Genomic DNA, 25,247 nt, shown 5'->3' on the forward strand with positions numbered 1-25,247 from the left:
AGGGCGTTGCTGGGGAGAGGGACGACTGGAGTGCCCTACTTAGCTTTTTGCCACCGTGACCCGACCCCAGAGAAGTGGCTGAAGATGAATGAATGAATGGATGAATAATGTTTAATGTTACCCTTTCACTAAATAATTGTAACAAAGTTTACAAAAAGTTGTCTGTTTGAACATACAATTGAAACAATTCCATCAGAAAGTTTTTGCAACTTGTATACTTTATCTTGAGTCTACACGAGACATTCTATACCAAAGGCGTTGAGTCAGTAACAGAACCACAATAATATTAATTATCTTGATTTGTACTGGACTTTTCAAAACAAGAACTCTTTTAAAAGGCAATGCAGTACAAAACGTGAAAAACATACAGAAACATACACATATCTAGCAAGAAAAAATGTACAAAATCATTTCTCTTAAAGAACAGACAACCCATGCTGCCCGTTCATCTCAGTCTGACTGACTTTTACCCATTTTCTTTTCTTTTTTTCTTTGTTTTATCACTGCAAATCACTGCACAAACAACTTGGAGCATTGTTTCCAGTGAAAGTCAATTTTTAGAAGAAAAAAAATCCTGTCTCATGCGAGACAGGATTCCCGTGTCACTTCCCATGTGTGTTTTCGTAACAAAACGCAGTTTGGAGACCACACAGACTCGTTGGGGGTTTATCGGGGATTCCTCCTGGTGAAAGATCTTGTAGTGTATGACCCTCTGTTGCCAGTCTGCTGTATGAACGACTGACCAGAGGCGCTAGTGCAGCGACCAGGACACACACACACACATCCGGCCTCCCACCCATAGACATGGCCAATTGTGTCTGTAGAGACGCCCAACCAAGCCGGAGGCAACATGGGGATTCGAACCGGCGATCCCTGTGTTGGTAGGCAACGGAATAGATCGCCACACTACCCGGACACCCCCACTCTGCAATTTTTAACTTTTGGTAGTCACAACCCTCTGGTTTACTATACTTTCCTTTGTGCCAACCATCTCTATATTCTCAACACATTCTCATCCCATAATATCATATATGATACATGTGACTTAAAGATGTTCACTGGTCAGTGGTGCTGAATCAGGTTCAGGCTGTGTTCGTTTATCACTATGACGCCTAGCAAAGTTCAATTTGGGAAAAAAAAACTTCTGATCAGGGGCCAGGTTATTAAGACAAATGTGCTTTCATGTTGAACATATAACCTGCTAACTGACACACAAGACCACATTACATTTGAATGAATTTTTTTTTCCATATTAAAAACAAAAAATATAAAAAAATATTTAAATATTATATTAAAAATGTTCCATCTTTGTCCTGTGATTGCCCTGAGTAAGGACAAGCAGTTTGGATAATGGATGGATGGATGGAATATTTTCCATCTTGCCATTGAGAGGTGTGGTAGCATCTGTTTCATCTTAATGAACAATGTTTTTCTGACGGTCTCAGGAATGAGAGTGGTGAGACACAGGAGAAGCAGGAGAAGCAGAAGAGGAATGACAAGGCAAACCATAAAGTCAAACAGCATCACACCTCCAGGCCAGATGAACCTGATCTGCAAGAATCCGCCTTCTTGAAGAAGATCATCGCTTACCAGAGAACATTACTGGTAGAGTTAATTTTATTTTTTCTCTTTTCATTTTACTTTATAAATAGGTTTGAGGAAAACATGAATTAATCACAGTAGTTTAGTGTTCATTTGCTTCGTTAGCTTGTTAGATTTAAAAATAGATTTGAAGACCCCGTTGCTGTAGACTTGGATTTGAAGACAGAAATTCAGGTACACACAAGCATGGGAATAAACCAAAGACTTTATCAGAAATGCATACCCTGACATATGCAAATGTGGACTGGGATTTGTGAATACACATCCAGTACATTCATATGTAAATATGTACTGGGATTTGTGAACGTGTATCGAGATTTGAAAATGTGTTACGAATAGCTCGTGTTTCTTGTCACTCAGTGTCCATGTCACTACACACTCTGAAACCAGCATCAAGCTGTTTCTTAACATTTCCACCCTTAGATAAATACACATGTGGACTGAGATTTGCAAATGTTAACAAGCTGTTAAAAAGATGCACGGTCTGTTGTTAGACAGTGTGTCTTGTTAACAAGTGTACTTCCACATGTTCCTTGGCACATTTTTTCCCCTATTACTAGCAAAAACACCTTGAATTCATTATTTTATTTCTTATTTATGAAGGGCCATGTTTTGCAGTGGGCCAGGTCATCGTAGCATGGCACCACACCTCGTGGGCCTTGACATAGGTGCTCACTAAAGATGTGTGGCCCAAAGGCTGCACAGAAGTCACTACCAGCTGGATGCTGATGTGCGAGTGTTCAAGGGGGTGGCAATGAGTTATCATGAAACATGAGGTCCTGATAACACATTCTCTACTCAGCAGACACATTCACCAGTCACAGCACACATCTGCAGATCCAGACACACACACACATCCATCTTGCCTGTTCAGTAATCAGGATTCATGTACAGAACAGTTCACATGTTTTACACTGATATGGGTAGGTACAGTCATATTGTATTTGTACATTCACATACGTACCAGTACACTCACAAACATGAGAATATACATGCTCACATACGTACCAGTACACTCACACACATGAGCATATACACGCTCACATACATACCCATACACTCACACATGAGAATATACATGCTCAAATGCATACCAGAACACACTCACACATGAGAATATACATGCTCATATACATACCAGTACACTCACACACATGAGAATATACATGTTCACATACATACCACTACAACACACACACGAGAATATACATGCTCACATACATACCCGTACACTCACACACATGAGAATATGCATGGTCACGTATGTACCACTACAACCCACACACATGAGAATATACATTCTCACTTATATACCAGTACACTTACACACATGAGAATATAGTACATGCTCACATACGTACCACTACAACACACACATGAGAATATACATGCTCACATACATACCAGTACACTCACAAACATGAGAATATACATGCTCAAATGCATACCAGAACACACTCACACATGAGAATATACATGCTCATATACATACCAGTACACTCACACACATGAGAATATACATGTTCACATACATACCACTACAACACACACACGAGAATATACATGCTCACATACATACCCGTACACTCACACACATGAGAATATGCATGGTCACGTATGTACCAATACAACCCACACACATGAGAATATACATGCTCACTTATATACCAGTACACTCACACACATGAGAATATAGTACATGCTCACATACGTACCACTACAACACACACATGAGAATACACATGCTCACATACATACCAGTACACTCACAAACATGAGAATATACATGCTCAAATGCATACCAGTACACTCACACACATGAAAATATACATGCTCATATACATACCAGCACACTCACACACATGAGAATATTCATGCTTACATACTTACCAGTACACTCACACACAAGCATATACATGCTCACATACATACCAGTACACTCACACATGAGAATATACATGCTCAAATACATACCAGTACACTCACACACATGGTGACATATGTACCATTACAACACACATGAGAATATACATGCTCACATACATACCAGTACACTCACACACATGAGCATATACACGCTCACATACATACCTGTACACTCACACACGAGAATATACATGCTCACATACATACCAGTACACTCACACACATGAGAATATAGTACATGCTTACATACATACCACTACAACACACACATGAGAATATACACTCACTGGCCACTTTATTAGGTACACCTTGCTAGTACCAGGTTGGACCCCCTTTTGCCTTCAGAACTGCCTTAATCCTTCGTGGCATAGATTCAACAAGGTACTGGAAACATTCCTCAGAGAGTTTGGTCCATATTGACATGATAGCATCACGCAGTTGCTGCAGATTTGTCGGCTGCACATCCATGATGCGAATCTCCCGGTCCACCACATCCCAAAGGTGCTCTATTGGATTGAGATCTGGTGACTGTGGAGGCCATTTGAGTACAGTGAACTCATTGTCATGTTCAAGAAACCAGTCTGAGATGATTCGAGCTTTATGACATGGCGCGTTATCCTGCTGGAAGTAGCCATCAGAGGATGGGAACACTGTGGTCATAAAGGGATGGACGTGGTCAGCAACAACACTCAGGTAGGCTGTGGCATTGACACAATGCTCAATTGGTACTAAGGGGCCCAAAGTGTGCCAAGAAAATATCCCCCACACCATTACACCACCACCACCAGCCTGAACCGTTGATACAAGGCAGGATGGATCCATGCTTTCATGTTGTTGACGCCAAATTCTGACCCTACCATCCGAATGTCGCAGCAGAAATCGAGACTCATCAGACCAGGCAACGTTTTTCCAATCTTCTATTGTCCAATTTTGGTGAGCCTGTGCGAATTGTAGCCTCAGTTTCCTGTTCTTAGCTGACAGGAGTGGCACCCGGTGTGGTCTTATGCTGCTGTAGCCCATCTGCCTCAAGGTTCGACGTGTTGTGCATTCAGAGATGCTCTTCTGCATACCTCGGTTGTAATGAGTGGTTATTTGAGTTACTGTTGCCTTTCTATCAGCTCGAACCAGTCTGGCCATTCTCCTCTGACCTCTGGCATCAACAAGGCATTTTCGCCCACAGAACTGCCGCTCACTGGATATTTTCTCTTTTTCGGACCATTCTCTGTAAATCCTAGAGATGGTTGTGCGTGAAAATCCCAGTAGATCAGCAGTTTCTGAAATACTCGGACCAGCCCGTCTGGCACCAACAACCATGCCACGTTCAAAGTCACTTAAATCACCTTTCTTCCCCATTCTGATGCTCGGTTTGAACTGCAGCAGATCGTCTTGACCATGATACACATATAAACACAAGCTCACCATGATACGCATATAAACACAAGCTAACCATGATACACATGTACACATGTGTATCATGGTGAGGTTGTGTGTACACATGTATCATGGTGAACTTGTGTGTACTCGTGTATCATAGTGAACTTGTGTGTACATGTGTATCATGTGAGCTTGAATGTAAATGTGTATCGTGGTAGGCTTGTATCATGGTAAGCTTGTGTGTACATGTGTATCATGGTTAGCTTGTGTTTATATGTGTATCATGGTGAGCTTGTGTGTATATGTGTATCATGGTGAGCTTGCGTTTATATGTGTATCATGGTGAGCTTGTGCGTATATGTGTATCATGGTGAGCTTGTGTTTACATGTGTATCATAATGAGCTTATGTCAACATGTGTGTCATGGTGAGCTTGTGTGTACATGTGTATCATGGTGAACTCTTGTGTATATGTGTATCGTGGTGAGCTTGTGTGTATATGTGTGTCATGGTGAGCTTGTGTGTACATGTGTATCATGGTGAACTTCTGTGTACATGTGTATCGTGGTGAGCTTGTGTTTACATGTGTACCATGGTGAACTTGTGTTTACATTCGTATCATGCTGAGCCTGTCTGATCATGTGTATCATGGTGAGCTTGTGTGTATATGTGTATCTTGGTGAGCTTTTGTGTACATGTGTATCATGGTGAGCTTGTGTGTACATGTGTGTCATGGTGAGCTTGTGTGTACATGTGTGTCACGGTAAGCTTGTGTGTATGTGTGTGTCATGGTGAGCTTGTGTGTACATGTGTATAATGGTAAGCTTGTGTGTACATGTGTATCATGGTTAGCTTGTGTTTATATGTGTATCATGGTGAACTTCTATGTACATGTGTATCATGGTGGCGTTTACATGTGTATCATGGTGAGCTTGTGCGTATATGTGTATCATGGTGAGCTTGTGTTTACATGTGTATCATGGTGAACTTCTGTGTACATGTGTATCATGGTGGTGTTTACATATGAAGTTTGGCTGTCCACGAAAGTTTGTCAACATCCTTCAAAGATTTCACGTGGGGATGATGGCACGTGTGACCATTGGAGACCAGGAATCTGAGCCCTTCAGGGTGTGCACCGGGGTACGTCAGGGGTGCATCCTTGCTCCAGTTCTTTTTAACATCTTCCTCCTGTGTGTGACATTGCTGCTCCACAAGGAAATCAGGAAGGACAGTGGGGTTACTGTGGACTTCAGACTAGATGGAAACCTATTTAACATCCGTAGGCTCCAAGCGGTCACAAAAATGACATCGGAGCACATCATTGAGTTACAGTACGCAGATGACTGTGCAGTTGTGGCCCACACACCCGAGGCACTACAAGCTACCCTTGCAGCTGCTGCAAGGGCGTATGGTAGGCTGGGGCTCTCTATAAATGTGACAAAGACTGAAGTAGTATGCCAGTGGGCATCTACTCCTCCATCTCATTCACCAACCTTCAACATCTCCGACAAACCACTTGCAACAGTGGAATCCTTCAAATACCTGGGCAGCTTTCTCTCTGACGACTGCAGCATCGACAGGGAGATGCAAAACCGGATTAAACAAGCGCCATCCTCTTTTGGCAGACTTAGGAGAAGGGTCTTTCAAAACAAAGACCTCAACCTCCACACCAAAATATCTGTCTACTTGGCAGTTGTCATCACGACTCTCCTCTACAGCTGTGAGGCGTGGACCCTGTACAGCCACCACCTCAGGATGCTTGAGGCCTTCCACATCAGATGCCTACAATGCATCCTGAGGATAACCTGGCGTGACCGAGTGCCCCATACTGAAATACTCCGCAAGACCAACTGCATCAGCATGGAGGCTACCGTCACCCAGCACCAACTTCGATGGCTCGGTCACGTCATCAGGATGCCAAAGGAGCGCTTACCGCGTAAAGTGCTGTATGGCCAGCTACATCTTGGCCGCCGCTTGGCAGGGGGCCAGAAAAAACGGTACAAAGACCAGCTGAAGACCATCATAAAGAAGTGCGGCCTGAACCCGAGCCAGCTGGAAGACACTGCCGCCCAACGCTCCATCTGGCGGCAGCTCTGTCAACAAGGGGTGCAAAACCTTGAGAAGGACCGCGGTGATCGACGGGCCAGAAGACGTCTGAAGAGACATGAAGCCAGTACCACACCTACACCCCCAGTCAGTGATTTCACCTGTTCTGTATGTGGCAGACATTGTGGATTGCGGATTGGGCTTTACAGCCATAAGAACACTCACAAGTGACAGAGGCAGGACACGGACAATCTAAAGCATCATGGTGAGCTTGTGTTTACATTTGTATCATGCTGAGCTTGTCTGATCATGTGTATCATGGTGAGCTTGTGTTTACATTTGTATCATGCTGAGCTTGTCTGATCATGTGTATCATGGTGAGCTTGTGTGTATATGTGTATCATGGTGAGCTTGTGTGTACATGTGTATCATGGTGAGCTTGTATCACGGTAAGCTTGTGTGTACATGTGTGTGTCATGGTGAGCTTGTGTTTACATGTGTATCGTGGTGAGCTTGTGTGTACATGTGTATCATGGTGAACTTGTGTGTATATGTGTATCGTGGTGAGCTTGTGTGTATATGTGTGTCATGGTGAGCTTGTGTGTACATGTGTATCATGGTGAACTTCTGTGTACATGTGTATCATGGTGAGCTTGTGTTTACATGTGTATCATGGTGAGCTTGTGTTTACATTTGTATCATGCTGAGCCTGTCTGATCATATGTATCATGGTGAGCTTGTGTGTATATGTGTATCACAGTGAGCTTGTGTGTATATGTGTATCATGGTGAGCTTGTGTGTACATGTGTGTCATGGTGACCTTGTGTGTACATGTGTATCATGGTTAGCTTGTGTTTATATGCGTATCACGGTAAGCTTGTGTGCATGTGTGTGTCATGGTGAGCTTGTGTGTACATGTGTATCATGGTAAGCTTGTGTGTATATGTGTATCATGGTGAGCTTACGTTTATATGTGTATCATGGTGAGCTTGTGCGTATATGTGTATCATGGTGAGCTTGTGTTTACATGTGTATCATGGTGAGCTTGTGTGTATTCGTGTGTCATGGTGAGCTTGTGTGTACATGTGTATCATGGTAAGCTTGTGTGTACATCTGTATCATGGTTAGCTTGTGTGTATATGTGTATCGTGGTGAGCTTGTGTGTACACGGATATCATGGTGAACTTGTGTGTACTCGTGTATCATGGTGAACTTCTGTGTACATGTGTATCATGGTGAGCTTGTGTTTACATGTGTGTCATGGTGAGCTTGTGTTTACATTTGTATCATGATGAGCTTGTCTGATCATGTGTATCATGGTGAGCTTGTATTACAGTGAGCATGTGGGTATATGTGTGCCATGGTGAGCTTGTGTGTACATGTGCATCATGGTGAGCTTGTGTTTACATGTGTATCATTGTTAGCTTGTGTGTACATGTGTATCATGGTGAGCTTCTGTGTACATGTGTATCATGGTTAGCCTGTGTTTATATGTGTATCCCGCTGAGCTTGTGTGTATATGTGTATCATGGTGAGCTTGTATCACGTAAACTTGTGTGTACATGTGTATCATGGTGAGCTTGTGTTTACATATGTATCATGGTGAGCATGTATCACGTGAGCTTTGTGTGTACATGTGTATCATGGTGAGCTTGTGTGTACATGTGTATCATGGTGAACTTGTGTATATATGTGTGTTATGTGTAGCTCACCATGACACACACATACACACAAACTTACTGTGATACAAGCTCACCATGACACACATGTACACACAAGCTCACCATGATACACATGTACACACAAGCTAACAATGATACACATGTAAACACAAGCTCGCCATGATACACATGTAAACCAGAGCTCACCATGACACACATATACCCACATGCTCACTGTAATACAAGCTCGGCATGATACACATATACACACAAGCTCACCATGATACACGTGTACACACAAGCTCACCATGATACACATGTAAACACTAGCTCACCATGATACATATGTAAACACAAGCTCACCATGATACACATGTACACACAAGCTCACGTGATACAAGCTCACCATGATACACATATACACACAAGCTCAGCAGGATACACATATAAACACAGGCTAACCATGATACACATGTACAAACAAGCACACCATGATACACATGTACACACAAGCTCACCATGATACACATGTAAACCCAAGCTCACCATGACACACATATACCCACATGCTCACTGTAATACAAGCTCACCATGATACACATATACACACAAGCTCACCATGATACACATGTACACACAAGCTCACCATGATACACATGTAAACTCTAGCTCACCATGATACACATATACACACAAGCTCACCATGATACACATATAAACACAAGCTAACCATGATACACATGTACACACAAGTTCACCATGAAACAAATATACACACAAGCTCACCATGATACACATATACACACAAGCTCACCGTGACACAAATATACATTCAAGCTCACATGATACACATATACACACAAGCTCACCATGATACACATGTACACACAAGCTCACCATGATACACATGTACACAGAAGCTCACATGATACAAGCTCACCATGATACACATATACACACAAGCTCACCATGACACACCTGTACACACAAGTTCACTATGATACACGAGTACACACAAGTTCACCATGATACACATGTACACAGAAACTCACCATGATACACATGTACACACAAGCTAACCATGATACACATGTACACACAAGCTCACCATGATACACATGTACACACAAGCGCACCACGATACACATGTACACACAAGCTCACCATGATACACATGTACATACAAGCTCACCATGATACACATGTACACACAAGCTCACGTGATACATGCTCACCATGATACATATGTAAACACAAGCTCACTATGATACACATGTACACACAAGCTCACATGATACAAGCTCACCATGCTACACATATACACACAAGCTCAGCGGGATACACATATAAACACAGGCTAACCATGATACACATGTACACACAAGCTCACCATGATACACATGTACACACAAGCTAACAATGATACACATGTAAACACAAGCTCACCATGATGCACATGTACACACAAGCTCACCATGGCACACATTTACCCACATGCTCACTGTAATACAAGCTCACCATGATACACGTGTACACACAAGCTCACCATGATACACATGTACACACAAGCTCACCATGATACACATATACACACAAGCTCACCATGATGCACATGTACACACAAGCTCACCATGGCACACATGTACACACAAGCTCACCATGACACACATATACACACAAGCTCACCACGATACACATATACACACAAATTCACAATGATACACATGTACACACAAGCTCACCATGACACACACATACACACAAACTTACTGTGATACAAGCGCACCATGATATACATTTACATTCAAGCTCACATGATACACATATACACACAAGCTCACCATGATACACATATACACACAAGCTCACCATGATGCACATGTACACACAAGCTCACCATGATACACATGTACACACAAGCTAACAATGATACACATGTAAACACAAGCTCGCCATGATACACATGTAAACCAGAGCTCACCATGACACACATATACCCACATGCTCACTGTAATACAAGCTCGGCATGATACACATATACACACAAGCTCACCATGATACACGTGTACACACAAGCTCACCATGATACACATGTAAACACTAGCTCACCATGATACGTATGTAAACACAAGCTCACCATGATACACATGTACACACAAGCTCACGTGATACAAGCTCACCATGATACACATATACACACAAGCTCAGCAGGATACACATATAAACACAGGCTAACCATGATACACATGTACAAACAAGCACACCATGATACACATGTACACACAAGCTCACCATGATACACATGTAAACCCAAGCTCACCATGACACACATATACCCACATGCTCACTGTAATACAAGCTCACCATGATACACATATACACACAAGCTCACCATGATACACATGTACACACAAGCTCACCATGATACACATGTAAACTCTAGCTCACCATGATACACATATACACACAAGCTCACCATGATACACATATAAACACAAGCTAACCATGATACACATGTACACACAAGTTCACCATGAAACAAATATACACACAAGCTCACCATGATACACATATACACACAAGCTCACCGTGACACAAATATACATTCAAGCTCACATGATACACATATACACACAAGCTCACCATGATACACATGTACACACAAGCTCACCATGATACACATGTACACAGAAGCTCACATGATACAAGCTCACCATGATACACATATACACACAAGCTCACCATGACACACCTGTACACACAAGTTCACTATGATACACGAGTACACACAAGTTCACCATGATACACATGTACACAGAAACTCACCATGATACACATGTACACACAAGCTAACCATGATACACATGTACACACAAGCTCACCATGATACACATGTACACACAAGCGCACCACGATACACATGTACACACAAGCTCACCATGATACACATGTACATACAAGCTCACCATGATACACATGTACACACAAGCTCACGTGATACATGCTCACCATGATACATATGTAAACACAAGCTCACTATGATACACATGTACACACAAGCTCACATGATACAAGCTCACCATGCTACACATATACACACAAGCTCAGCGGGATACACATATAAACACAGGCTAACCATGATACACATGTACACACAAGCTCACCATGATACACATGTACACACAAGCTAACAATGATACACATGTAAACACAAGCTCACCATGATGCACATGTACACACAAGCTCACCATGGCACACATTTACCCACATGCTCACTGTAATACAAGCTCACCATGATACACGTGTACACACAAGCTCACCATGATACACATGTACACACAAGCTCACCATGATACACATATACACACAAGCTCACCATGATGCACATGTACACACAAGCTCACCATGGCACACATGTACACACAAGCTCACCATGACACACATATACACACAAGCTCACCACGATACACATATACACACAAATTCACAATGATACACATGTACACACAAGCTCACCATGACACACACATACACACAAACTTACTGTGATACAAGCGCACCATGATATACATTTACATTCAAGCTCACATGATACACATATACACACAAGCTCACCATGATACACATATACACACAAGCTCACCATGATGCACATGTACACACAAGCTCACCATGACACACATATACCCACATGCTCACTGTAATACCAGCTCACCATGATACACATATACACACAAGCTCACCATGATACACGTGTACACACAAGCTCACCATGGTACACATGTAAACACTAGCTCACCATGATACACATGTAAACACAAGCTCACCATGATACACATGCACACACAAGCTCACGTGATACAAGCTCACCATGATACACATATACACACAAGCTCAGCAGGATACACATACAAACACAGGCTAACCATGATACACATGTACAAACAAGCACACCATGATACACATGTACACACAAGCTCACCATGACACACATATACCCACATGCTCACTGTAATACAAGCTCACCATGATACACATATGCACACAAGCTCACCATGATACACATGTACACACAAGCTCACCATGATACACATGTAAACTTTAGCTCACCATGATACACATATACACACAAGCTCACCATGATACACATATAAACGCAAGCTAACCATGATACACATGTATGCACAAGTTCACCATGATACACATATACACACAAGCTCACCATGATACACATATACACACAAGCTCACCGTGACACAAATATACATTCAAGCTCACATGATACACATATACACACAAGCTCACCATGATACACATGTACACAGAAGCTCACATGATACAAGCTCACCATGATACACATGTACACACAAGCTCACCGTGATACACATGTACACAGAAGCTCACATGATACAAGCTCACCATGATACACTTATGCACACAAGCTCACCATGATACAAGCTCACCATGATACACATGTACACACAAGCTCACCATGATACACATGTACACACAAGCTCACCATGATACACATGTACACACAAGCTCACCATTATACACATATACACACAAGGTCACCATGATACATATGTTGACACAAGCTCACCATGATACACATGTAAACACAAGATCACCATGATACACGTATACACACAAGCTCACCATGATGCACATCTTGACACAAGCTCACCATCATACACATATACACACAAGCTCACCACGATACACATATACACACAAGTTCACCATGATACATGTGTACAGACAAGCTCACCATTATACACATATACACACAAGCTTGCCATGATACACATGTTCAGACAAGCTCAGCATGATACAAATGTAAACACAAGCTAACCATGATACACATATACACACAAGCTCACCATCATACACATATACACACAAGCTCACCACGATACACATATACACACAAGTTCACCTTGATACATATGTACACACAAGCTCACCATTATACACATGTAAACACCAGCTCACCGTGATACACATGTACGCACAAGCTCACCACGATACACATGTAAACACAAGCTCACCATGATAAACATTTACACACAAGCTCACCATGATACGCATGTAAACACAAGCTCACCATGATACACATGTACACACAAGCTCACCATGATACACATGTACACACAAGCTCACCTTGATACAAGCTCACCATGATACACATGTACACACAAGCTCACCATGATACACATGTACACACAAGCTCACCTTGATACAAGCTCACCATGATACACATATACACACAAGCTCACCATGATACACATGTACAGACAAGCATAAATGCACATTTACAAAAGTATACATGTTCCAATTAATTGACGACACACAACCTATGCATGTGGAGACAGACTTACATGAACTAATGTAAAGCACAAAATCCAATCATACACAAAACCACACTAACACACATAACCATCTTTCCCATGCACACATGAACACACACTCAGGATGTGTTTGAGAGTCCAGTAGTACTGGACCGGTACTGTAAACACGTACTCTCTTAAATATAGACAACCACATGTTGGTCTGTAACGGATCTCTGTATCTGCCCTGCAGAACTACTTTGCCAGGAACTTCTACAACATGAGAATGCTCGCTCTGTTTGTCGCCTTTGCCATCAACTTCATCCTCCTCTTCTACAAGGTAATAATCACTACTTTTTATAAGTGGGCTGTACTTGCTCTGGGGGGCGTATTCTGGTTCTGCTCAAGTTTTACTTAGCTTGTTAACATGAACTCTGCCTGCAGTTCAAATGGTGCACTAGCACTGCTTGAATACCCTTCTCTTTTTCAGGGTTAGCTTAAATGGTCTTCAAAACTAAAAATAAACTCTCCAGGCTAGCATTTGTCCCTGCAATGTATGCTGTGTCTTTGGTGACGAGACTTTATTGTCATGGCTCATTTTGTACACTGAAGGAAGGGGTTAAGAGTTAATTGTGAATTATCAAGCTAATGCCACCAAGGAACCTATTGCTTTCTGTCAACTGGCAGCCCTACTATTGACACTATTACCTTTGTTTTTAGATTAACAATATTCTGTAAGACCTGTTTGTATGCAAAATAATATATATGATGTGTGAAACACATATTCTGTACACAGCAGTATATATATTATATGTATGTGTGTGTGTATATATATATATATACATATATATATATATATATATATATGTATATATATATGTGTGTGTATATATATATATATATATATATATATATATATATATATATGTATATATATATATGTATATATGTGTGTGTGTATATATATATACGTGTGTGTATATGTATGTATATATACACACACACACACACACACACACACACTGCTGGGAGGTTGGGGGGTTCTGCACAATATCTTAGCTGTTCCTAGGACTGCACTCTTCTGGACAGAGACCTCAGACGTTGTTCCCAGAATCTGCTGGAGTCATTCTCCTAATTTGGGGGTCATAGCCCCTAGTTCTCCACTGGGACTACTGTGGATTACACCTCCCACACCCGATCTGGTTCTTCCTTCAGCCCTTGTTATTTCTCTAGCTTCTCATGGTCTTTCTTCCTGGTCTTGCCGTTACTTGGGACTGCTACACCAATCACTACTGCTGTCTTCTGTTTCTTGTCGACCACCACAGTGTCTGGTTGGTTAGCCAGCACCTGCTTATCAGTCTGGAACTTGAAGTCCCACAGGATCTTAGCTCTGCCATTCTCAACCACCTTTGGCGGTGTCTCACATTTGGACATGAGGACTTCCAGTCAGTATTCGGTACAGATGTTCCTAAACACTATTCCAGCCACTTTGTTATGCCTTTCAGTGATGCTTTCTCAGCTAGCATTTTACACCCTGCTACAGTCTCAGGGGCATCTTTGTACAGCCTGCATCTTGGGTCCTGTCTGGTGTGGTAGACCCCTGCCTTAACCAATCTAGTGCTGAGTGCCTGTTCTTGTGCTGCTATGATTCAATTCAATTCAATTTAATTTATTGTCATTAAAAACAATGTGCAGGCACATGTTAAAAATGAAATGAGGGCTGTGGCTTAACTAAACAGTGCAAAACAGACAGGCTCAATCGAAAGAAAGTCGACGCAAACTAGATCCATAGGCCCAGAACTCTGGATGTGGGAGAGAGGAGCAGCTCTTTGAGGAAGAGTCTTCTGCTTGATGCAGCGTTCACAGGACTTGCAATACCATTCAGCATCAAGTTTAATGCGAGGCCAATGAAACCTGTCCCTCACCAAGCTGTATGACTTGTCAAACCCCAGGTGACCAATGTCATCATGTAGCATCTTACAGACAAGATTGTGAAAACGCTTTGGCAGGAGCAGCTGCTTAACATGCTGGTCCCCCTTTTTAACTGTCCTATACAGCAACCCACCTTCTATAGAAAACTTGTCCCACTTCCTTTTCAAGAGCCTAAAACCTGGGTGCCTAGTCTGGATACTGCCAGCAGGTTTTTTCAGACTAATGGCAGGCCATACCTCTCCTATGAAAGGATCTGTCTTCTGAGCATCCTGAAGCTCAGCAGAACTGAGACAGGACATCTGATCAGTCGCTACGATAGCAGCATTACAGAACACTTTCGGAATGGCTGACTCATGATTACCAATCTGCTTGACAACACAGGGGAACGAGGAACAACCTGCTCGCTGTAAGGACACCACCTGACAAATGGCTCGGACAACAGGCGCTGGAATTTCTTGCCACTCATCATCAGGGGACAGACTGATGTGAGGGTGTCTCGACAGCGCGTCTGCATCAACGTTTCGCCGCCCCGGCCTATACTTCAAGCTGAAGCTGTAGGTGGACAAGGCTGACAACCAACGGTGACCAGTGGCATCCAGCTTAGCTGACTTAGTTATATAAGTCAGGGGGTTATTATCAGTCCTGACATCCAAAGTGGCCCATAAAGATAGTCATGCAGCCGGGCAACAATAGCCCACTTCAAAGCTAAAAACTCCAGCTTATGAGCTGGATAATTATTTTCCGAAGGGGAAAGACTACGGCTGATGAAAGCTACTGGGCGCAAACCGTCAACATGCTCCTGATACAGGACACCACCTAAACCGTCCAAGCTCGCATCTACATGCAACACATACGGCTTTTGGGGGTCTGCAAAGGCCAGCACCGGAGCCTGAGTAAGCCTCATCTTCAACTCCTGAAAAGCAGACTCACACAGGTCACTCCATCTGGGGCCAAACGGCTCAAAGGGCCGAAAAGAAGGTTTTGAGTCCGGGGACTGGGAACTCACTGGTTTCTTCTTGACACGCGATGGGCAGCCTTGCAGCAACTCATTCAAGGGTCGACACAGTGTGGAAAAACCCTTCACAAAGCGACGGTAATAACCGCAAAAACCCAGAAATGACCGCAGCTCAGTCACCGTCTGAGGCCGAGGCCAAGAAACAACAGCAGCTATCTTGAAAGGGTCAGTGGCTATACCGTCCTGTGAAACTATGTGCCCAACATAGTTCACGGATGTCCTGCCGAACTGACATTTATCCAGAGATAGTTTCAGACCTTCGTCTCTCAACCTGTCCAGAACCTTAAGGAGCTGTTCCTCATGCTGCTCTAATGTGTGTCCGAACACAATCAAGTCATCTAGGTACACCAGAACTTCCAGGAAATTCATCTCCCCGACAGTCCGCTCCACAACTCTCTGGTCATGGCGGGGGCACCACAGATTCCCTGAGGCATCCTCTCAAACTGATAGAACCCCAAAGGACAGATGAAGGCGGTTTTCTCCTTATCAGCCTCACTCATGGGAATCTGGTAGTAACCAGATCTTAAGTCTAAAACAGAGAATCACTTGCTGCCAGAGAGGCAATGGAGGGCGTCCTCAATTCTGGGAACCGTGTATTGGTCAGGGATGGTCCGCTGGTTAAGCGTTCTGTAGTCCACACACATTCTGACCTTTCCAGACTTCTTGCGCACAACTACAATAGGCGAGGCGTACTGACTCCTGGATTCTGAGATGATGCCGTTCTCCTGAAGCTCGTGCAAATGCTTTCGCACATCCTCTAAATCCGCTGGAGCCAAGCGGCGAGACCTCTCTCGAAAAGGGCGTGAATCATTTAACCTAATATCATGCCTGGTGCTTTTGGAACAGCCCACTTCCCACTCATGACAGGAAAACATATTTTCGCTGCATCATCTTCTCAGAGAGGCGCCACTTGACCTCCTCTGGCATAGAAGAAGTGCCAAAGTCAAAAGAAGAAGGGCTGAGCACACCGACATCATCGGAGCGGCTAGTGGACAGAACCTGCGGCACTACTTCAACTGGAAAGAGGTGAGCGAGGGGACTTCCTCTCTTCACCACTAATTCCCTAGAGGAAACATTCCTTACATTTACTGTAATATGCCGGCTAGACACAACAGAGACAGGACGAACTTCAGGCCTCACTTGTAGCTCAGGGACAGGCGATTCATCACTGGTAACAGCCTGGTCTACAAGCACAGAACACTCACTAAAGGTACCAGGTACCTTAGGCACGCCGGAAAGCTGCAACACCTGGCCAGGCTGCAGGACAACAGGTTTAGGCTTTGTAAACCACACGGAGCCATGCTTGTCCACACAATCTTGCATGATACCAGTGTGTTGGAGGGACTCAAAAGCTTTTTTAATGACTGGGTGTATTCTCAGAGTGCTGAGAAACCGGTCTCCTGCCTGTTCCCTACAAGATGCAAACAACTTTCTCACTACCTGAGTGTTTGTGCCAACCAAAATAGCTATCCCCTGTTTGGTCTGAGGGTCAGGACACAAAAGAGCTAGGGTGTCTACCACCTGAGGCACTCCAGTAACAGCCTCAGTAAACTCAAGCCTGAGAGACAAGTAGCCATCATATGGGTATTTGTGAGAGCTCAAACCCCATATTTAAAGATTTTCCATTGGCTGCAGTGGCAAATGTTTCAAATGTGCATCATAAAGGCTGTGATACAAGATAGTGACCTGGGAACCACCATCAAGAAGAGCTTTGGCATAAATCCCCTCTATCTGCACAGGCACCTCAGTAGAGGGCCCCACTAAGCCAGCCGGCAGGGGTGACTGGATGACTTAGTTTGAGATAAGCATTGGGTGGAACAGATTTTGTGTGATGAAGCTCGACGCCGTTCCGTCACTGAATTCTGCTGAAGTTTCCCTGTGGCCGTGACCCATTTGATCAGCTTCTGATTCACCAGTATGAGGTTCTCAGAACGCGTACTCTCGCTTGGTGTGACCATCCTCCCCAAACTTATAGCAAAAGATGCCAGGCAAAGAAGATAAAGCAGCAGACGTGGGAAAGGTCGAGGAAACAACCCTCGGGGAAACAGCCGAAACAGTGGTCTCTAAGCTCTGGCCCACTGCAGTCTGCGGGGCTGGCATTGCAGGAGTCAGGGTAGCAGCACTCAAAACTCTACTTACTAAAGCTGTCAGTTCCTTGACTTCATTCCTTAGACCATCCACCTCAGATGGCACCGGATTCACAGCCACCTGGGGAACAGCAGCAGCAGCAGCAGCAGTCACAGGTGCACGAGGAATGGCGGCGGCAACAGACACAGGCAAACGAGGAACAGCAGCGGCAGCAACAGAAAGCTTAGTGTTTTCTCTCACACTTACCCAATGCTCCTCTTCTCGGATTTCTTGCATCAGCTGAGAGAAAGTAGGTGGATCTTGTAAAGTATGCATCATTCGCACACGTAAAGCCACCAATTCAGTGGTAAGGGCACCCTTGAAGAGCTGCTCCATGTGTGCATGATTCAAGTCAGCAGGACCAATCCCTCCTCTCACAAGAACACGGTGGAGGAGTTTCTCCAAGCGATAGAGGTAAGCAGACAGTCTCTCTCCATCTTCCTGGAGTGTATGGCGAAACGATGCCATAAGATCTGCCCCATTCTCAGTGGACCCATATACAGTGTCAAGAGCAGCTAAATACTCAGTAGCCGTGGAAGGTCCTGGTCGTACTCGCTGGGACTCCCCAACTCCTCCCTCTCCGTGAGGAGATTGAACAACCTCGCGATTTCGCGGGCATAATAACTACACCATATCATTGGCTAATAACAAAATTCAAATAAAAATACATAGAGCCAATACATTCCTGTGGAGTAGCTAAATCAGGAGTCGTGACAACTTCTCTTTCGGCTACACAACATGCACCATTTATTCCTTCACCATAACAACAACCACAAAAAACCCGCGCAGCGGAAGTGTATCTTGTAAACCCGAACCGAGAAAACAGCAGCTCTAAACCAACATTCCTACTAGCTCAATAAGGGGAACTATGTATCCCCATAACCACTACACATGTCCCCCCAGAATTCGCCTTAATATGAAAAGTCAGTGTGGCCAGGGGGGCGGATCTCTCTGCCCCAACGGCTCCGCTGAACAGGAGTTGGGGGCTGGTTAACCGCAGGCAAAGCAGCAGAGTCCTCACAGCTGGACCGGGGAAAGGGAGGGGCTGGGGAAGCAGGGGGTGGCTCGCCGGGGGAGGGGGGCAGGGGGCCAGACCAACAGGGCGGTCTAAGTCCCGGTGAGCAGGCTTGAGGCGGTCCACAGAAACCCGTTCCAGCCTGCTGCCAACCTCCACCACAAGGTGCTTATCTCCAGTGTCATGTACCCGAAATGGGCCGTCGTACGGTGGCTGCAGGGGACCGCAGTGCGCGTCGTGACGGATGAAAACATACTCCGCCGACCGCAGCTCCGTGGGGACATAGGACTGAGAGCAGGTATGTGAAACCACGGGAGGGGGGTAGGGGGCCTACCAGGTCCATATTCACGGGATCGAACCTCCTCTCGGGTACCGTGAAAGGTATCAGGGGTGCTTTGACGTGCCGGAGCACTTTGGAGTGTTGGCACCCCACACAGGTGTCAACCCAGTCCCTCACATCCTTTTTGAGTCCATGCCAGACACACTTTGCCACCACCAACCTCTGTGAAGGCTTTCTGCCAGGGTGAGACAGCCCATGGACTGCGGCGAAGACCCGCCGCCTCCAAGCAGTCAGAACGACGGGGCGGGGCTGACCCGTAGAGAAATCGCACAGGAGTGTGGCGCCGGTGTCGTCGAAAGCCACATCCTCCAACTGCAGCCCTGTGACGGCGGTCCTGTATGCCTGCACTCCTGGGTCGGCGGCCTGGTCAGCCGCCGTCTGGCTGTAGTCGAGTCCCAAATGGGCGGCCCCAGTGATGGCCCGGGAGAGACAGTCGGCGACCAGGTTGGACTTCCCAGCGACATGCCTCACGTCAGTGGTAAACTCTGAGATGTAGGCCAACTGTCGCTGCTGGCGGGCTTACCACGGCTCTGCCACCTTGGCCATCGCGAACACCAGCAGTTTGTGATTGACGAAAGCCGTGAACTGATGGCCCTCCAGTAGGAAACGAAAGTGCCTAACAGCGAGGAAAAGGCCAAGCAGCTCACGATCAAAGGTGCTGCATTTGCGCTCTCTCGGGTTCAACTGCCGGCTGAAGAAGGCGACTGGCTGCCACGCGCTGCTCACCCACTGCTCGTAAACTGCGCCGACAGCGTAGTCCGAAGCATCTGTCGTGATGGCGATGGGTGCTCCAGACACAGGGTGTGCCAGCATCGCCGCGTCAGCCAGGGCGGCCTTCACATCCTTAAAAGTCTTGTCCCGCTCTGCAGACCAGTCCATGGCATGTTTGGGGGCTGTGCCCTTCAGAGCCTCATATAGGGGGCGGAGGAGATCGGCAGCCTGGGGGATGAACCGGTGGTAGAAGGACACCATGCCAATGAACTCCCAGAGGGACTGGGCCGTGTGCGGGCGTGGAAAGTCTGCGACGGCCTCCACCTTAGATGGAAGGGGGGCCGCCCCGTCCTTGGTGACCTGGTGGCCCAGGAAGTCGATGGTGCTCAGATCAAACTGGCATTTGGCCGGGTTAACTATCAACCCGTGCAGGCTGAGCCTCTCAAAAAGGGCTCTGAGGTGGGACAAGTGCTCGGACACGGAGGCGGTAGCGACCAGGATTTCATCCAGGTACACAAAAAGTAAAGGCAGGTCCCGCAACACTGAGTCCATGAGGCGTTGGAAGGACTGCGCGGCGTTCTTGAGCCCAAACGGCATGCGCAGGAACTCGAACAGTCCGAACGGAGTTGTCACAGCCGTTTTGGTGACATCAGCGGGATGGACGGGCACCTGGTGGTATCCACGGACGAGGTCTACCTTGGAAAAGATCACTTTCCCAGCCAGGTGGGCGGAGAAATCTTGGATGTGAGGGACCGGGTAGCGGTCCGGTGTTGTTGTGTCATTGAGCCGACGGTAGTCACCACATGGACGCCACCCACCGCCAGGCTTAGGCACTATGTGGAGGGGTGAAGCCCATGGGCTGCTGGAGCGGCGGATGATACGCCTTGGCGACAGAGAGCTTGGTCGGGTCAAGGCGCCGAGCTTGGGCATGCACCGGTGGGCCAGTGGTGACGATGTGGTGCCCAACCCCATGTTTGGTCATAGATGACGAGAATGTGGGCTGAGTGAGGTCAGGGAACTCAGAGAGAAGATGGAGAAACACGTCCTCGTTGGAGAGCATGCTGGACAGCCTGACGGAGCCTGTATCGCTGAGTGTACACGCATGTGAAGCGAAGGTGACGGTGTCAATCAGGCGTCGATTCCTGATGTCCACCAGCAGCCCATGAGCACAAAGGAAATCTGCACCGAGGAGGGGAAATGCCACGTTGGCGGTGACAAAATCCCAGCTGAACCGCTGTCCGTTAAAACACATGTCAATGTGCCTCGTGCCTTACGTATGGATAGAGCTGCCGTTAGCAGCTTCCATGGGAGGGCCGTCAGCGCCCGACAGGGCGTCCACACTCGATGCAGGTATGACACTCCTCTGCGCCCCAGTGTTGCATAGGAAACGCTGCCCCGAGATGGAGTCTTGCAGGAAAAGTAGCCTGTTGTCCTCCATGCCAACACCCATGGCCACTAGCGAGCGCCGGCCTTGGCGTTTCCCCGACGAGCTGAAATTGCACGGGGAGTTGCACTTTTTCACCTTGGCCCCGAACTTTACATGTTAAAAGCACAGGCCGGGCTCCTGTCGCCGACCGGGGGTTGCCGTGGCGACCACCATCGAGTCACCAGGTGGTGGCGTGTGGGGGTGGGCAGGGGTGAGCGCGGACGCGCAGTGCTGCTGTTGGCTGGTCAGGAAGAACTTGTCAGCTTCTTCAGCTAGCTTGCAGCAATCGGTAATGCTGGTGTTAGCCAAAGCAGCCTGCACCTGAGCAGGCAGTCGTCGCAGAAACAGTTGGACAAAGAGGAAATCAGGTGTGTGCGACAGTCCCAGCAGATTCAGCATTTTGTCCATGAGCTCGGATGGCTTGCTGTCACCCAAGCCTTGCAGAGAAAAGAGACGGTGGGCCCTCTCGGCGTCGGAAAGTTCAAAAATCTTCAAGAGGTGATCTTTGAGCCCCTTGTATTTGTCTGCCGCTGGAGGATTTGTAAGGAGACTCACCACCCTAGTTGCAGTCGAACACCTGAGCGCCGATACCACATAGTAGTATTTAGTAGCATCATCCGTTATTTTGCGGATAGCAAACTGCGCTTCCGCCTGGGCGAACCATGTCATTGCCGATGACTCCCAGAACTCTGGCAATTTGAGAGAAACCGTATTGATTACGTCAACCATGTTCGTTTGAAAGATTGTCTCTGATAACTGCCAAGAGACAAACGTCGGGGTTACCAGTGTGGAGGAACTCAATCAGGAGTCGTGACAACTTTCTCTTTCGGCTACACAACGTGCACCATTTATTCCTTCACCATAACAACAACAACAAAAAACCCTGTATCCTGTAAACCCGAACTGAGAAAACAGCAGCTGTAAACCAACGTTCCTACTAGCTCAATAAGGGGAATTATGTATCCCTATAACCACTACATTCCATTGGTTTACATGTTCAGAAACTTATAAGAACATAGGAAATGCTTAAGACACAAAGCATGCTGGTAAATGAAGTACCACAAAGTCTGTACAGTAGATTTTAGAGGTCCTTACATAAATAACAAAGAAAACACAACACTGAACAGGGAGCCGCAGTAGCCGCTGCGTCCAGCATGCCGCCATCTTGGAAAATGACAGTGCTGTCCTTCAGTCCGGCCTTTTCTAGCCACTGGTAGGATTTCTCTATGTCAGCCACATATCTTCTATCTGTCGACGGTGCATTCCATGGAGGGGCTTAATCTTCCATGATACGCCCTCCTCTTTTTCCTCCGCACTCTGTCTTCCGCTGCCTGATGTACTCACTTAACAGTTTGTCCTGGGGAGCCCTCTTTCTGATGTACTTGTGGATGTTTCTAGTTTCATTCTGGATAGTGGCTCTTACCCTCTCCTGGAGTCTGCTGTTATTTTACAATTTTATCAGTTCCAGGTTCTCAGCCCTTGTCTATGAATGTTTTGTTCCGGTAGTCAATTTCTCATCAGGTTGTCCTGGTACCCACAACACCTGACACGCACCTTGTTAACTCAGGGGATGTCCGAGCCGGTACGTCTCTATTCGTGTTACTCAAGTTACTCGTGTTAGTCAAGTAAATTCTTTATTAGACATTACAAGCCTGTTTCATGCCATACACAATCATCAGCTGTCGGATTATTTAGCTCCTTATTTGTTGAGCACTTACCCTACTATTGAGTGTTTCTTTTAACAAAGATAAATATATATATATATATATATATATAGAGAGAGAGAGAGAGAGAGAGAGAGAGAGAGAGAGAGAGAGAGAGAGAGAGAGAGAGAGAGAGAGGGAGAGAGAAAGATATGTTGATATTCCGCTCCTCATTAGTTGAGCACTTATAACAGCACTGACGGTTTCGGAAAAGAACACTATATATATAGTATATATATATATATATATATATATATATATATATATATATATATATATATATATATATATATGTGTGTGTGTGTGTGTGTGTGTGTATGTATGTATGATGTATGTATGTATGTATATGTGTGTGTGTATGTATGTGTGTGTGTGTGTGTATGTGTGTATATATATATATATATATATATATATATATATATATATATATATATATATATATACTAGCATAGGTGCCCAGCGTTGCCAAGGGAAAATGTTCTCACCAAAACAACCAACACAATCTGATCTTTACGATATAATCAATGATGAAATATAGGATACTTTATGATATGATACATGTGATAAACGAATGTTGAATAAATGAATCTTATTAACGAAAATGATCAAATGTCATAATTTTCAATCCGTTCATCAAGCTTCTTTGCCAATGTGTGTATTAATCGCTCAGTGATCATTCGTGTCAGGGTAAACCACGTTGCATGTCTTACTACTTGGCGCTAGGATAGACAGCTTTTCTGCACTACCAGTTCTGGAGGCAGCTACATACTGTGTGAGAAACATGGAGCAGAAAGATTTACTCCAGTCGTTTGAAAAGTCTGTCCTTCGGCTTTGTTGATGGTCATTGCAAAATATGATTGGAAGGGAAACTGGAGTCTGTGAAACCGGAAGGGCAGCTCGATGCCGCCGCTGCCGGAAATCGTCACAAAATAAACTCAATTTTGCAAATGAATCAAATCTTTTACTTGATTTTTGATATATTTTTCGAACTGTGCAATCCCTGGAAAATGCTGATTCTAAAGATACCCTTCTTTTTATTC

The 25,247-nt window shown here is 45.1% G+C and overlaps 1 protein-coding gene across 1 annotated transcript in view; it reads left to right on the forward strand.

Annotated features, from left to right (window-relative positions):
• The window catches only part of ryr2a (ryanodine receptor 2a (cardiac)), a 1,161,183-nt gene that overhangs the window by 946,335 nt on the left and 189,601 nt on the right, over positions 1–25,247 (forward strand). Inside the window, 2 exon segments of the mRNA XM_056296806.1 lie at positions 1,468–1,605; positions 14,192–14,278. Coding sequence (XP_056152781.1) covers positions 1,468–1,605; positions 14,192–14,278 — 225 coding nt within the window.

Source organism: Lampris incognitus, chromosome 17 (assembly GCF_029633865.1).
Source record: "Lampris incognitus isolate fLamInc1 chromosome 17, fLamInc1.hap2, whole genome shotgun sequence".
Classification (NCBI taxonomy): Eukaryota; Metazoa; Chordata; class Actinopteri; order Lampriformes; family Lampridae; genus Lampris; species Lampris incognitus.